At 41.7% G+C, this 14,402-nt stretch overlaps 2 protein-coding genes across 2 annotated transcripts in view; one reads left to right on the top strand and one right to left on the bottom strand.

Annotated features, from left to right (window-relative positions):
- FAM210B (family with sequence similarity 210 member B) overlaps positions 1-5,721 on the top strand; it is a 25,304-nt gene extending 19,583 nt beyond the window's left edge. The window contains exons 2-3 of the mRNA XM_019509768.1: positions 1,598-1,764; positions 2,749-5,721. Of these exons, the coding sequence (XP_019365313.1) occupies positions 1,598-1,764; positions 2,749-2,959 (378 nt within the window). The 3' untranslated portion in view covers positions 2,960-5,721. The remainder of the gene's footprint in view (positions 1-1,597; positions 1,765-2,748) is intronic.
- Positions 5,722-7,099: 1,378 nt separating this feature from the next.
- Positions 7,100-14,402, bottom strand: part of AURKA (aurora kinase A) — a 13,108-nt gene continuing 5,805 nt past the window's right edge. Inside the window, exons 2-9 of the mRNA XM_019510212.1 lie at positions 14,263-14,321; positions 13,606-13,888; positions 13,073-13,130; positions 12,580-12,771; positions 10,964-11,102; positions 10,351-10,499; positions 7,746-7,920; positions 7,100-7,341 (exon numbers count right to left, since the gene is read on the bottom strand). Coding sequence (XP_019365757.1) covers positions 7,138-7,341; positions 7,746-7,920; positions 10,351-10,499; positions 10,964-11,102; positions 12,580-12,771; positions 13,073-13,130; positions 13,606-13,888; positions 14,263-14,321 — 1,259 coding nt within the window. The 3' untranslated portion in view covers positions 7,100-7,137. The remainder of the gene's footprint in view (positions 7,342-7,745; positions 7,921-10,350; positions 10,500-10,963; positions 11,103-12,579; positions 12,772-13,072; positions 13,131-13,605; positions 13,889-14,262; positions 14,322-14,402) is intronic.

Genomic DNA, 14,402 nt, shown 5'->3' with positions numbered 1-14,402 from the left:
TCCCATGAGATGTCCGGGTAATTGAAGTCACCCATGACAACCATGGTCCTGGAGCATGCGGCCTCAGCCAGTTCCTGGGTGAACTCCTGGTCAAGCTCAGGACTTTGGGTGGGAGGTCTGTAGTAGACTCCCACCATTGTGTCCCCTGTGCCGTGTTCCCCACGGATTTTAACCCAGAGGGTCTCCAGTCGTCCTACCAAAAATAATAGGAGAAGGTGCCTCAAGTTCAACTAGCAAATTTTTTAATTAAGTGTCAACACAGAAAAGGTGGGATGTGGCTATACCTGTGCTCTAGCAGGAGTCTCCTTGACTGTCAGGCAAGCACAAATACTATTAAATTAATGCCAGAAATGAGAGTCCTCCTCCTATGCATCCTCAGTGACTGCCTAGTAACTAGTGAAAGGTTGCAAGGTCTCTGCAAGTCAGGGGGAAGTTGTCTTTTTTTCTTTTCCTATGTCTTGGGCAACGTGTACTTTATCTAATACAGGACACCAGTCAAGGTGGAGTAAGGGCCAGTATTGAAGACATGCTAGCTGCTCTGTTTATCTGTACAGTTGGTTTCAGCTTATACTGAAATTTTGTTTTTTCAGCATTCAGTTTTACTTTAAATTCATTATTCTGTAGGCCCAGCACAAGGAGAAATGCAGTGGATTTCCTGCATGCTTTGACAGAAGCTTACTGGAGAGATTAGGCTGCTAAACGGGTGCTTATGTTTTGCTTTTGCAGCATTTTACAGCAGGAAAAGTACTGCTCAGACTACTGCTGTAGCTTGGTAGCAATTCCCAGATTCTGCCTGTTTGTACCCGTTGCACAACACGTGGTTTATAGGAGCTTAAGCTGTTGGTCCTTTTCCAGCAGTAAGTTATTTTCAGCCTACATCTCTGCTTCTGAGGTGTCAAATGTGCTTCCTTTATTACTGTGCTTCTCAGGATCCTGTAGCAGGGGTTTTCCCCCTTCTTAGACTCAAGGCGCTGTTTGGAAAATGCCAGCTTTTAGTTGCAACTTTATAATAAAAAAAGAAAAAATAATAGACTAGTTCTTCTGTTGCAAAGAAGTCAGAAAGATCACAATTAACTGTGGATCTGTCTGAAATCTCTGGGTTCATCTTGTGAATCATGTTTGTAAAAACAGTGCTAACATTGTGTTGCACCCTGCAACCACTGAAAAGATCTCAAGGCACCCTGGTTGAGAATCATCCTCATGCGTGAGGATGAATGCTGAGATGCATAGCAAAATCATTCCCATATGCAAACTTGGGGACTGGCCCTGCAGTCACTGTGGGAGCGAACTATAGACATGCATTGGGTTAGGGGCAGAACTGAGGCCCAGTTAATTAACAGTGAAACTCAGCCCAGTGCAGAAGCCCATACAGAGCATTAAGCTTGAGGCAGATAAACTCATTTGTATTATGTTAATTCCGATATGGGCAGATTTCATCTTAATATACGTATGTTATTTTTCCATACTGTCCAAAGTGCCTAACAATAACATTGCAGACAGTTTTTTTGGTTTCTTGACCTATAGCTGAAGACAGCTAACTGGGAAGCTGTGTGCAATATGAGTATTTGTTCTGAATTGTCATTTTCTCTCTATGTAGGACCCAAGAGGATCCCCTGAATCCATAGACCCCGGTGACAAAAACAAGAAATATGACAAATCCCAGCACCTGAAAAAAGTTTTTAAGGAATATGGAACTGTTGGGGTTTCATTCCACATTGGAATTTCATTAGTATCTCTGGGAATATTCTACGTGGTTGTTTCAAGGTACTCTCATCTTTGTACCCTCTCTGCGTATTGGTAATGTTAGGTGTCTACTAAGAAAAGTGTTCAGCAAGTGTGGATTTGGGGTAGTATTTTACTTCTGGAACTGGCTTGGGGTCTAATGCTGTGTCTGTTCTGTATGCAAAAGTCTCGTGGACTCCAGCTGGAATTGCATGTATGGAGCAGCTAAGTATTTGAAGCTAATCTCTGACAACAGGAAAAATGAGGATGTGCATTCATTAAATACCTTCCCTCTGTCCAGGTGCACAGGGGGATCTGAGTATGGGGCTGAAGCTAGGGCTGTTTATTTCTGAAGTGGGGGTAAGGGAGAGAGTATTTGACTTTTTACATTAACTTTAAAAAGGACAGTGGACACTTACTGGAAATAAGTTACCTGCTCTTTTTTCAAGTGTAACCAAAGGCTGTTATGGGTTTACAGAAAAAATACTGCATTATGTATTTAGTGAATAGTTAGTATCTGTTATATGTTACATGGACCTTTCACCATTTAGAAATGGATGTCATTGAATGATGCAGTTCAGCTGTGCTGCGATGTCATCACACAGTCAATCTACTTCTGTGGGTGAAATTCACATTGCCTCTTGTCCCACGTCATTAAGGGCAGGACAAGGGGCAGTGTCTTAGGGTTTTATGATTTACACAGAGAAGGAAAACGTCAATATTCCTTCTAGGTGTGGGAAAAGATTTCAGGACCAAGTGTTGATCAGTGAGGGCCACCCCACATTTACATTGCTCCATTTAAAATTTATCCATAGTGCAAGATCAGAATTGGGCATGCAGTGTAACTGAGTCTTTAAAAATGATCTGATGAATGTTAACACTGTTATTCTACAGATAATGTACAAATCCATTAGAGACTATGAGAGGATGCAAATAGTGAACTATTTTTTTTTTTAAACCTGAGGAAAATGGCACAACTTTGCTTTTTATCTATTAAAAATAATCCTTTTCTCTTTCTTTCCCCAGTGGTGTGGACATGACTGCAGTTCTCTTCAAACTTGGATTCAGTGAAGCAGTGCTGCAGTCCAAACTGGCTGCTGGTGCAAGCACATTTGTGCTGGCCTACGCTATTCACAAATTGCTTGCTCCAGTTCGGATCAGCATTACCTTAATTTCTGTACCATTTATTGTCCAGTATTGCCGAAAAATTGGCTACTTCAAGCCTCCATCCCCATGATGCTATCCTGATGTTAGAAATGCTTCATACTCACATAGCTTTTAAAATTGCTGTGCTACTGCAAAAAACCTCTTTGGACCCAGGTTCATACTGACCTGGGCTTGCATTTTTGACTTTGTCTTTTCTGGAAAAATGTTGACATCCATCTTTCATCCCCTTCCTTACCTCTCCTTTGAGAACTCTGGTAAAATGGTATCTGGAAACTCCTGCTAAGAATAAGCGCTTGACAATGAACGAGCTGTCTAGAGCAGACTCGGAATATATATTTAAGTATCCTTACAGCTCACCCTTTAGGCCTTAGTCTTCTCTTGGTGAAATGCAGTTGCTACAGTTCACTATTTATATATAATGTATATGAAGGACTAAATGAAGATTGATTTTTTTTTTTCTTATTGCTATAATTATCATCATTTTTTCCCTCTCCTTTGCTATTACCTGAAGGAGATACTAAATTACCATGTCAGTTCCCCTTTTGAAAAATATAAATATAAGGAACCCAGTTTGTATATCTGGAACTTTTCTTATTTTAATATATTGACTCATTCTAAAAAGACCATTGACTTGTGCTGTACTCCCATGTTTCTGATCTGAGCATGGACTCTGAGCATCAGTTAAATTTATTGCCCTTGTTGATTAACAATTGGCCTTAAAGAAATCTTTCCCTTTATGCTAGAGCTCTATAGACTCTGGGGAGAGGAGCCCTGAGTCCACTGAAGCCATGGAACCACTATTTGATCCTGTATGGGCATCATTCAGTGAAAGTCATGGCAGATTTGCACCCATCCTGCCTTCTGCTTGACTTCAGACTGTAACTTTGTCTCTCTCATCTTCCAGTGTCTATTGAAATTAGTGACAGACTTCCTTTGTGCTAGGCTCAGGCTCTGTAGGAAATGACATACACACAAGTGAAAATTAGCAGTAGGTCCCAAAGAAAGAAACCTCAGATACATTTCCTAAGTCTATGCATTAAAAATGTGGCTGCCTGCTGAATGCATCTGCTAGTCACTTGGTTCTTATATTAAACTTTCATAAATACTTGCTGTGGAAATGCCCTTTAATATTTCATTGGTCACTTCTAATGAATTCATAAAAACTCAGTTTAACCATTAATATTTTGATTGTCCATCTGGCTTACTGTTTACTGCTCTTATAGGTCAATGTGATTCTGTACAAAAATTACAATGGCTATAAGTTCATCAAGCCACAATTTCTAGATCTCCATGACATCTAATGCCATATTAACAACTTGAATAGTAAATAAAAAATGTTTAGTTCAGATCCTTAAATTCCAAAGACTGATCAAATAGTGACATTTCCACACTAGGAAGCATTATTGTGAAATCGGTGGCATTTGTCCCAAATGAACATTTAGGAGCAATTTAGGCACCAAATGTAGAACTTTTTTTCCTACTAAATCTAATAATTGACTCCTTCCCCCACTCCCAATTGCTTTATCTGGATGTTCTTTAGCAGTTTAGTAAAACCAGTGGCACCCCATGCCCCAGTGAGAGAGCACTACAAATTAATAGTCTATAAATATGTATTTCTGTTTATAATGCATTAGAAATGCTGCTTAAAAATCTTTTTCTGTATGATAATGTTCCTATCATACAGCCAGACAGGACCCACAAACCCTAAGAATGCATTCTGAATAAGCTGTTCTACCACATATACTTAGGGCACCTTGGGAGAGAGCATGTAGTTGCATTACTCTAGCAGTAAGGAAGGAACTATAATGTGATGATTGTAGTATGGTACCTGCTTCTCCCTTATCTGATGCACGTGAAGTGTTGTTATGCTCCTTGCTTGCTTGGCTGGTTCTTAGGGATTGGAAGCCTGTACAACTGTGTGGAGTGGGGAGAAGCTGCCACTTGGTGCTAACTTTCTCTCCATCATAACCTCTGCTATAAGCAACTTGTGAATGGCCCTAAAGAAACACCTTGTAGCCAAGCACAGATGTGTAAACTGGAGTATAACTGGACAGTAGGGCTGTTGGTTGTAGGCGTGTTCCTCTAAGGACATAGGCAGACAAGGTTCTTTGGGTAAATGCGATTTCTTTTATTAGACCAACTAAATAGTTGGAAAAATTGTTCTTTGGATAGTAGGCTAATTTCATCATTATCACAAGCATTTTAATTGTTTGGCAGCTTTTTAAGTTTTTACTTTGATATTGGGAGAGGTGGAATTTATAACCACTGCAGTTGTAGGGGTGACTGTACTTTGAGAGAAATCCAGTAGTTAGTTCAATTAAAAGAGAAACAAACCTTTTTTCGGCATAATTTTTAAGAAAATTATTCGTCTGGGTACTTGATTGAGAGTCTTCCACACTCCTGCATGTTAAGACATACAGATTAAGATGGTCATGATGGACTGAACTGTTGCTTCTGATTCAGTATGTTGTGTATTACCACTAATAAGAAATCAAGTGACATTCAAGTCTATCAAAGTTACTTCTTATAAAAGCAGTCATGATTTAGTGGTTTCTTTAGAAAAACAGTATCCATCTGGAAAGTCACCAACAGAAAACAGACATTGTATGATGAAATTTTAAATGTAGTTATTTCTCCAAGTGAAATTAAACTGTGTTCCCCTTTTTGCTCAGAATGAAATAATGTTTACTTCATAATCATATACAAAGTATATTTTGGATTAGCTTGACTATATGTTCAAATATGCATCTTTACCTGTAAGCATAACAATAATTAAAATAAGCTTTTTCATACCAATTTTAGAAGAAATATAATAAATGGGTTGGGGGGTTTTCTGGTGGTTTCTTTGGCATTTTCCAGTAGAAAGTTTTTTAAATAAGAATAAAATTTTTTCACTTAACACTTTCAGAAATCAAATGTCTCAAATTAATAGTCTTACATGTAAGAAATTCCATAGTATGCCATACAGCAGTAGCTTAACAGTGAACTTCCACTATTGCACTTTAGAAAAGTGAAAGCTGACACTATAGATAGAATTGTAGCAGATACTAGTGCCTGCATAAGGCTCCACTAAAATTGATGAGGGCACAGCTGGGGTCTGTCTTCTGTAGTCAGGCCTTAGACCATCACTAGTTTACTTAAATTATTCCTATCACATCCTGCATCTGAAGTGCTTACTAAAAGGTTTTTTGGACACAGTGGCCACCTCCACACAAGTGTTAACTTTTGGTTCCAGAGACAGCTAACAGGACAACTTATGCCACTAGTTGGCCCTGGGTAATGCTTGTGCTATGCACTCTCCTCCCATGGCACATGGCAGGTTACCCTTGGTTGGGTAGGGGAGGCTGGGGCCAGCAGCCTTACCTGGGGGCTTCCTGGGCTGTAACAGTAGTGATCCTGCTGCTTGGAGCCTGGCTGGCAACTGTAGCATAGCTATGGGGGCCAAGTTCCAGTTTTGAGCAGCATGCAGTGTCCCCACATGTGCCACTCTGTTTTGGCCCCTGGATATCCAAGGTATGGTTCCCTACCTGGTCTATAGGAAACATGTTGCCCAAAGGACCCCTCCAACCCAGGGTGTAGACACAGGAATTTAGGAAGCTTTAAAAATAAAGTCAACAGGAACAACCAAGTATATTGCCTGTACTGTTACTTGGCCCATGGGCTACAGGCTAAAGTTTTGTCTTCATTGCACAAGACACTGTTTTAAATGCAGTTTAAAGAATAGTGAAAGCAAGGCAACTCTGCCTCAACATGTTCAAATATAGAAGGGGTTGAACTTTAGCTGTTAGCTTTAACTAGTTGTTGCATCTTCACTGGTGCAGAATAATTTGAACACCCCATCCCCTTTCACACATACATGCGCCCACACAAAAGAACTGCTACCAGCATGTAACCAGAGTTTATTTATTTAAAATTTCAATTACCTCACCACAGTTAACAGGACTGACAGTTAAAAACAAGAAAAAGAAATTCAAACATAATTGTTACGACAATTGCTAGGAAGCATGTTCATGTTTCATTCAGCTTCAGATCACAGTGCATTCGTGTTTCATTCAGCTTCGGATCACTGCACATTTCAGACACCCATAGCAGCCCAATAAATTAAAAAACAAAGACCACAGGCATCTCTGGGATGTGTTATTGCACTGTTCATTAAGCCATGACTTGGACTTCGTTGCATGATGAGCACAGTTACAAGGCTCTCATTTTGTTCAATCCTTTTACAAAAGGATCGCCACCTGGCTAAGACTACGTTCTGTTGTTAGCTTCGCTCTTTCGACTGCCCGCAGCCTCAGTCGCTCTGCTAGCTGGTAATTTTGTAGAGTTCTCTCTAATCCATGGATGTTCAAGAACATCTTTAAGTGGTAGTCTGTGGTATGGATTATGTTTTAGAAGCTTTGAAATTAGATCTTTAGCTCCTTCTGATAAAAAAGGAGGAAATCTGAATTCAACCTGAGGGGGAGGGAAAAAATGTTAATTTTCAGTGATAAGCCAGACTTAAAAAAATACTAAGCGTCAGATGAAATAAGGCAAATAGTGACAATCCTAAAAGTATGACTACATACCTCAGCCACCTCAGAGGGTCCCTGAAGGCAGAAAATATACAACTAAATGTCCCACTGACAGTGTAGCTATGGATTGTAGTTACTACATACAGGAAGCTGCAACCCCCCCCTAAAACACAACTAAAAGACTGCAGGCTCCTCCCCCACCAAGAGAGAGAAACGTTACTACAGATAAAGCAAGTATCCTGTTAGGTAGAAATGCTTGAAAAAAAAAAAAAAAGTATTAAAAGGCATGAAGTCAGTCTAGTTCATGAAAGCAAGATAAGTAGGAAGAGATTATTTACTACTTACTTTTGAAATGCATCGGTAAGTTTCCTGATATGTCTCTGCCTCAAAAGGAGGTTTTCCCACGAGGAACTCATAGCACAGAACCCCCAGGCTCCAGATATCCACCTTTTCATCATGTGTTCTTCCTTCAATCATCTCAGGAGGCAAGTAGTCAAGTGTTCCACAAAGAGTGGTCCTCCTAAAAATGAAAACATAATGGTTTCAGAAAGTCTGTAGTTTGGTGTTTGTGGGGTAGCGCTGTCAGCTTCTAAAGACTACTGCAAGTTGTTTCTTAGCATCAGCTTCTACCCATGTCCAGTTTTGCTTAGGAATGCACGAGCTTCCCAAGGTTAATTTTAGCCCCTTATTGTGAAAGTGACTCCCTGTGAGCAAGTTTCAGGGAAATATAAAAGGACTTATGAATTATAGCACAATTCACAGCCCTGACTTGGGTAGAGAGGCTTCTTATACAATGCATGGAGAGTTAGATGCCTCTATAAACAACTCCTGCTCAGGATCCTGTTTAGAGAACAACAGTATGGGGAGACGAAATCCAAAGCAGTGGGACCTAGATACTTTACTCTGGGTAGCAGAATAGTGTTGGTTCCCCATTGCTGAGAGGTTGGAACTCATGCTCATCATGTGGGAATCCTGGGTTAGGTTCCTCAGGTGGGAGAACTCAAACCCTTATTTTCTAGGAGACACTTCTGGGGTGGGAAGGAAGTGGGAGGAAACCCACTGAAATACTAAAGTGGAACAGTGGTCTCCCACCTTTCAGGTGAGCATGGTAAACTTTTCTGCCACAGCAATATTTTAAATTATTCTGTGAAAAATTTAAGCCATGTGCAATCTTGTACTCTGGCCTAATGAACTGGAATTCTCTCTCATACAGTGCCACAGCTTCAACAGAAAATCTAAAAATCATAAAGTGCTTTCTTAGAATAATATAAAAGCAGGGCTGGAAAGTCGCATCTAGTCCAACCCCCCCTGCCTGAAGCAGGACCATCTCCATCTAAACTACCCTATGCAAACTTATTGTCTAACCTATTAGACAAACTAGTCAACACAACCACAAGACAGAACCCTAACCTGTCACATGTAAAAGCAGGGGGTCAACATCCTGCTGTAGCAAGGGTTAAGATTTGCTTGAGAGATCCAAGGAAGATGGCCACACCCCCTGCTAGAGACTGCTTGTACCAATCAGACAACCCTGGCAAAATTCCTTCCTGACCCCAAATATGGCATTTAGTCTGATCCTGAGCTTGCCCCTCCAGCTAGAAACTTGTAGGTTGAAATCCCCAGCCTTGGCTGCAGCCAACACCCAGTGTTTCTGTTGCTTACCTCTGGAGCCTCACCAACTTCTCCATATCCTTTTTTAAAATGTAGACCTCAAAACTGCACACAATACTCTAGATGAGGCCTAACCAGTACTGCATAAAGAAGCGCTATTAATGCCCGTGTCTTGTGCCCAATTCTTCTATTGATGCATACAAAAACTGCATTCTCCGTCAGCTGCACCACACTGCAGACTCGTACTGTATCTATGATCTAGTTCCTAGATCCTTCTCTGTAGTGCTGCCATCCAGCAAGGTGTCACTCATGGTTTATGATCAGGGATCTGGGTTTTCCATTTCCCCACAGAAACACGAAGTAGAACATGGATTTTCCCATCTTACTGAAGGGAAACACAGATTTCTCATTTTAGCAGAGAAGCCCACTCATGCAGGCTCGCAGCCGCAGGCAGCTTTCTCCACACTGCCCCGGTGATGCGCCCCCTGCCTGCACCGCAGCTTTGAGGGGCACAACCCAACCCACCCCCTGCTACCCTCACTGCAGTTGCGCATCACCAGAGCAGCACAGAGCACCCAGTGGCAGGCAGCTTTTCTGCTCAGCTCCGCTGTTCCCTGCCACTGTGGGATGTGCCCACTGGGGTGCACAGGCCCTGGGAAAGGGCAGCAGGGTGGGAATCTGAGCCCACAACTGATGCCTACCCCCAACCCTGCCCTGTGCATAGATGTGGGGGATGTGGGTCCCCTCTACCCCCCAGGGAGCACACCCCATGGCAGGGAGTCAGCCCCACTCCCAAACCAAGCCTGCACCAGGGAACAGCCAGTCTCTGCTCTGTTGCAGCAGCCACCACCTCCTAACAGTGGCAGGGGACTGTGGACCCAGATCCCTGGCCCTGTAGCCCTGGCAGCTGGGGCCCCCGCAAAGCTGGTGGGGGGGAGGAAAAAAAAGAGTGCAAGAGGCACAAACAAGGCCGGAGAGAGCTGTGGGAGGGCTTTAATTTTAAATCACAGATTTTGGTGTTTCTAATCAGAATTTGTGATTTTTTTTAAGCAGAGAATTTGCATTCATGCATTTATTCATTTATATGGGGGAAAACCAGGATCCCTGCTTATGATGCATTAGAACCTCACTCCAGGACTCAAGGACTTAAATAGTTGGGCCAGTAGTTGGGTCCACTAAGAAGCCAGTTTGGTGGTCCTTGCATATTTCCAATCAAGTTATGTTCTCCCATGAAAAGAATTGTAACAGTAGTAAATAAACAATAACAGTTCCTTAATTCAGAACCACAGAAATTTTGTACTTCATCGTGAGATTAGGTGAGCGGTATGCAAGTTCTTACCTAGATGATGGAGCATGCACAGACCATCCAAAATCTGCCATCTTCAGCTCTCCATTTGAACCAAGAAGCAAGTTTTCTGGTTTGATATCTCTATGAATCACACGTTTTGAATGACAGTATGACAGAGCATCTGCTAACTCTGTGATGTACTGTTTAAATAAGAAAGTAAATTAGTGGTAGCAACTCCTTCAGGATGATTTTAGAAGAATCGGATAGCTTCTATAAAGCATTTTCTAGGTATTACATCTAAGCTTACAATGCTAATTTCTGACTGAGTCATTTTGTCATCTTAAGCTCCTGTTATTTGGTAGTCACTTAAAGCAGAAGAAGGAGGTTGTTGTATCTCTACAGCAGACACTTTAAAGTACCAAGAAGCAATGAAAGGTATGTCATTATGCAATATTGACAAGCCTCCCAGAGCTCCAAGTTTTGGATATAAATCCAAATTTAAAAAATGTGTTTACTTCAGCAGGGGCTTGCTGATAAAAATTTGGTTTCAAGATCAAACTTAGTATTTCAATTATTTGATATATTTGCAGCACAGGTAAAGAAAGAAAAAAGTTAAAAGGGTATAGAAAAAGAGTGCATGTACATGCAAACTAGAGCAACTTACATTAGCAGTTCTTTGCTCATCAAACTTCGTAAGCTTCTGTAGCTCTTTGTAGACTTCTCCACGAGGTGCATACTCTAGAATAAGGTATACTCTTGTGGCATCATGAAAATACCCATACAGTCTGAGGATGTTGGGATGTCTGCAAGAAAGTTTGAATGTCTTTTCAAAACAAAAAAAATCTTAACAGAAGCAAAGCTTTTGCATCCATACACAGGCTATGCATGTTAGCACTTCACTGAGTTTCCACCTTCTCCAATGTTGACTTGAGTCAGCAACAGTTGATATCATGTAGGTACAAGCTAGCTTTAATATGAAGGGCTGATGAACTTGAATGTGTTTGTCATTTCATATCCCCCACCCAGGCCTCAGGCTTACACAAGACATCAGCTTACAACATGCTCATCTAGATAAAGAGGTTTTACCTGCTACCTTTAAAAAGATTCTTTAAAATTCTCCAGTGAGACATTTGAGTGCATTTTTGCCTGGCCAGCTTCAGTATTTTCTCTAGGGTGTGGGTGTTGTTATTTTCTTGGGGGGGGGGTCCCCATGCATAAAGAAGGCAGGACCCCTACCCACCCTCCAAGCTGTAGAGCAGGGGTTGACACCATTTTTGGCTGGAGTGGCAAAAACACCCCAACCCGGACCCCACACACCCTACTTGGCATGCTAGGGGCAGACCACAGGGGAGCCGATCCTCTGCTGACAGGAGCTGCATGTGCGTCTCTGGGCAGATGGTGGGGGAGGGGTCTGGGGCACGACAACCCCAGCTCCTCCCCTGCCATATGCCCAGAGGCACAGGAGCAGCCAAGGGCTCTGGAGCCTTATGGAGCTGTCTAAAGTCCTGCCCCCCAGCTGCCTGCCACAGCCAGCTTGGGTTTCAGGCAGCTGCTACCAGCCATGGAGCCAAGGCTGCTTGCAACATGGCTTGCAGCTTCCCAGCTGTCTGCTTCGAGTGGCCCATGGCAGGTGCCCAGAGCCTGGGGCCAGCTGTGACATGCCATGCAAGCCATACTCTGGCATGCATGCTGGGGGTTGTAGAGGGTCTTAGGATGTTATTGTTAAAGACACTTTTCTTTTTGTAATTTGGTGTTCTTCCTTATATCCAGATTTATTCAACAGGAGAGATGCCATTTGGAAACAACACTGGCAATGAGAAAGTCTTCTCTTCCTCAGCATGTATAGAATTGAAGCATTTTCAAGTACAAAATAATTCACTGCATTATGCCACCCATTATCTCACTTTGCCTAGCAAGTCAGAGGCCAGAATCCAGTAAGGTTAGTTTAAAAGAAAGTTGGATTTGCATCCTCTCTATTGTATCCTTTATACAACAGGATATAAAGACTTCCTCCCCAGACCATAGTTCTTTTAAATTACTTCCTTAAACATGTTTTGTGTAAAGTCCACTGTAAGTTAAAAACAGATACAATTTTAAGGGATTGCCATGGCAGAGTATAAAAGCATAAAGACTTCTGTTATATGTAGATGAGTTCAAACTTTGTTTTAAGTTGATAGAATTCAGGAGGCAATAAGTTCAGCTGCTTATCTTGCTTGAAACAGCATATCTTTAACTACAATTCTAATAAGTTGGGGTTTGTTGGTTTGTTTGTTTTTTTACCTAAGATGAGACTGTATTTCTACTTCTCTCCTCAGCTGATGCTCTACTCCAGCTTCCTCCAGCTGAGATTTAAACAGCACCTTCAGTGCCAGAATAAATTTGCTTTGTTTTTCACGAGCCAAATATACATTTCCAAACTTCCCTTTTCCCAGAGGACGGCCGATTTCAAAGTCATCAAGAGACCACTGCCTTCTAGGAGAGGAAAAAATAAATATAGTTAAACTACTAGAATACAAAAGGCCTGGAACTCTTTTTTTTTTTTTTTGGTAAAAACATCCATGGAGTTATTCTGGGTTAAGATTTGTATCAATTTAACCAAGATCAAGATCTGGCCTCCAAATCCAATATAGTTAAACTAAAAAACAATTTTTCTACATTTATCTTTAAATGCTAAGAGTGAAATTCTAATCCAGTTGATATCACTGACAAGCATTTTAGACTTCTGGGTCTAGGTTCCCACTTAACACACAAAAATACTAGGAATGCAACTTACTTTTTAGTCTCTTGATTTTTTGGTTTAGAAGTACCGCCTTCTTTTTCAGGTTGGCTTACTGCATACAAAGAGAGTTTTAACACCTTGATTAATCAAACCCATAAAATACAACTGCCAGAACTGTCAGCTTTTACCATGCCTTTTCCAGTTTCCACGTTTTGGGTAGAATAATACTTCTACTATTATAATATTATATCCATCAGCAAGATACCTTACCATCTGTGGCTGTTAAATTTTAGTCACTATTCTGCTATGTGGACAAGCAGGTAGTAAGCACCCTGCTAGTTGGCCAATGTTTTTATTCCAGAAATAATCCTATGTAGGTTCATACTACCCATTTCAACCATCTTCCTATGTGAATGTGATCCTCTTATATAGAAGAGTCAGGGTTTAACATAAGTTAAACAAACCTCATCTATAGAAAGTAAGTGTCAGGTCTGTTAATTTGCTGCAGTCAATCAGTTTAGTGATCAACCTTTGAAAGCCTGGGTGTCACATCAAGATGAGATAGATGTGTAAATGAATCTATTTACCAGATACCGGGACATGATGAGGCTTTTCATTATTATTTGGAGCCTGAGGCCTAGAAGATGACTGAACTACACATGTTGGCTGAGGCTGCTGTATCCGCTGATTATGAGATGATTTCTGATTAGACACTGCAGCCTTTGGAGCTTGTGATGGTACAGGAACTCGCTGAGCCAAGTTTGAAGGACACAAGACACGTTGTGCTTGGGCTGCACCTCCAGGGACTCGACTCTGAGGAAGCTGAGAGATGGGGACTCGTTTTGGGCCATCCCCAATATGGGCTGGAATCTAAACAGACATACAAGACAAGACAGAAGCACCAATTATTGTACTGTAACTCATGTAGTTCATTTTCCACCCTTGCACAACCTAATTTAGCTGCATTTCTCCCCATTAGTCTACCCATGGAAGGTAAAAACTTAAAGCAATCTGAAGTGGGGACAGTATCACATTCTCAGACTGTTTTAAGAACAACACTGGCCTCCATAATAGACCTATTAACTCCTCTGTTATGCATTACATACATTATGCTGCCCAGCCTCATACACAGGCAGGGTGAACCACTTAGAGAAGACAGGGGGCCTTCTGTGGAGATGACCAGAAAGGGTTATCGCAAACAGGGACCAGGATAAACTGGTAGAGCAAAGAACAAGGCCTTTTACCTTGGCGCCATGTGTGGGCAGGCCGGGGCGGTTCTCTTTCCGGGTTCTGTCCATGCTACCTGAAAAGAGAGAGAGCTCAAATACAGACCAGCCTGGCCTGGAGGCCCAGAGCAACCTCTCCAGCAGGCCCATCTGCCCCC

The sequence above is a fragment of the Gavialis gangeticus genome, unplaced genomic scaffold, assembly GCF_001723915.1.
Source record: "Gavialis gangeticus isolate Ggan-Ray unplaced genomic scaffold, GavGan_comp1, whole genome shotgun sequence".
In the NCBI taxonomy this organism is placed as follows: domain Eukaryota; kingdom Metazoa; phylum Chordata; order Crocodylia; family Gavialidae; genus Gavialis; species Gavialis gangeticus.
Note: the sequence above shows the minus strand (reverse complement) of the source record. Positions and strands in the feature narration are given on the sequence as shown.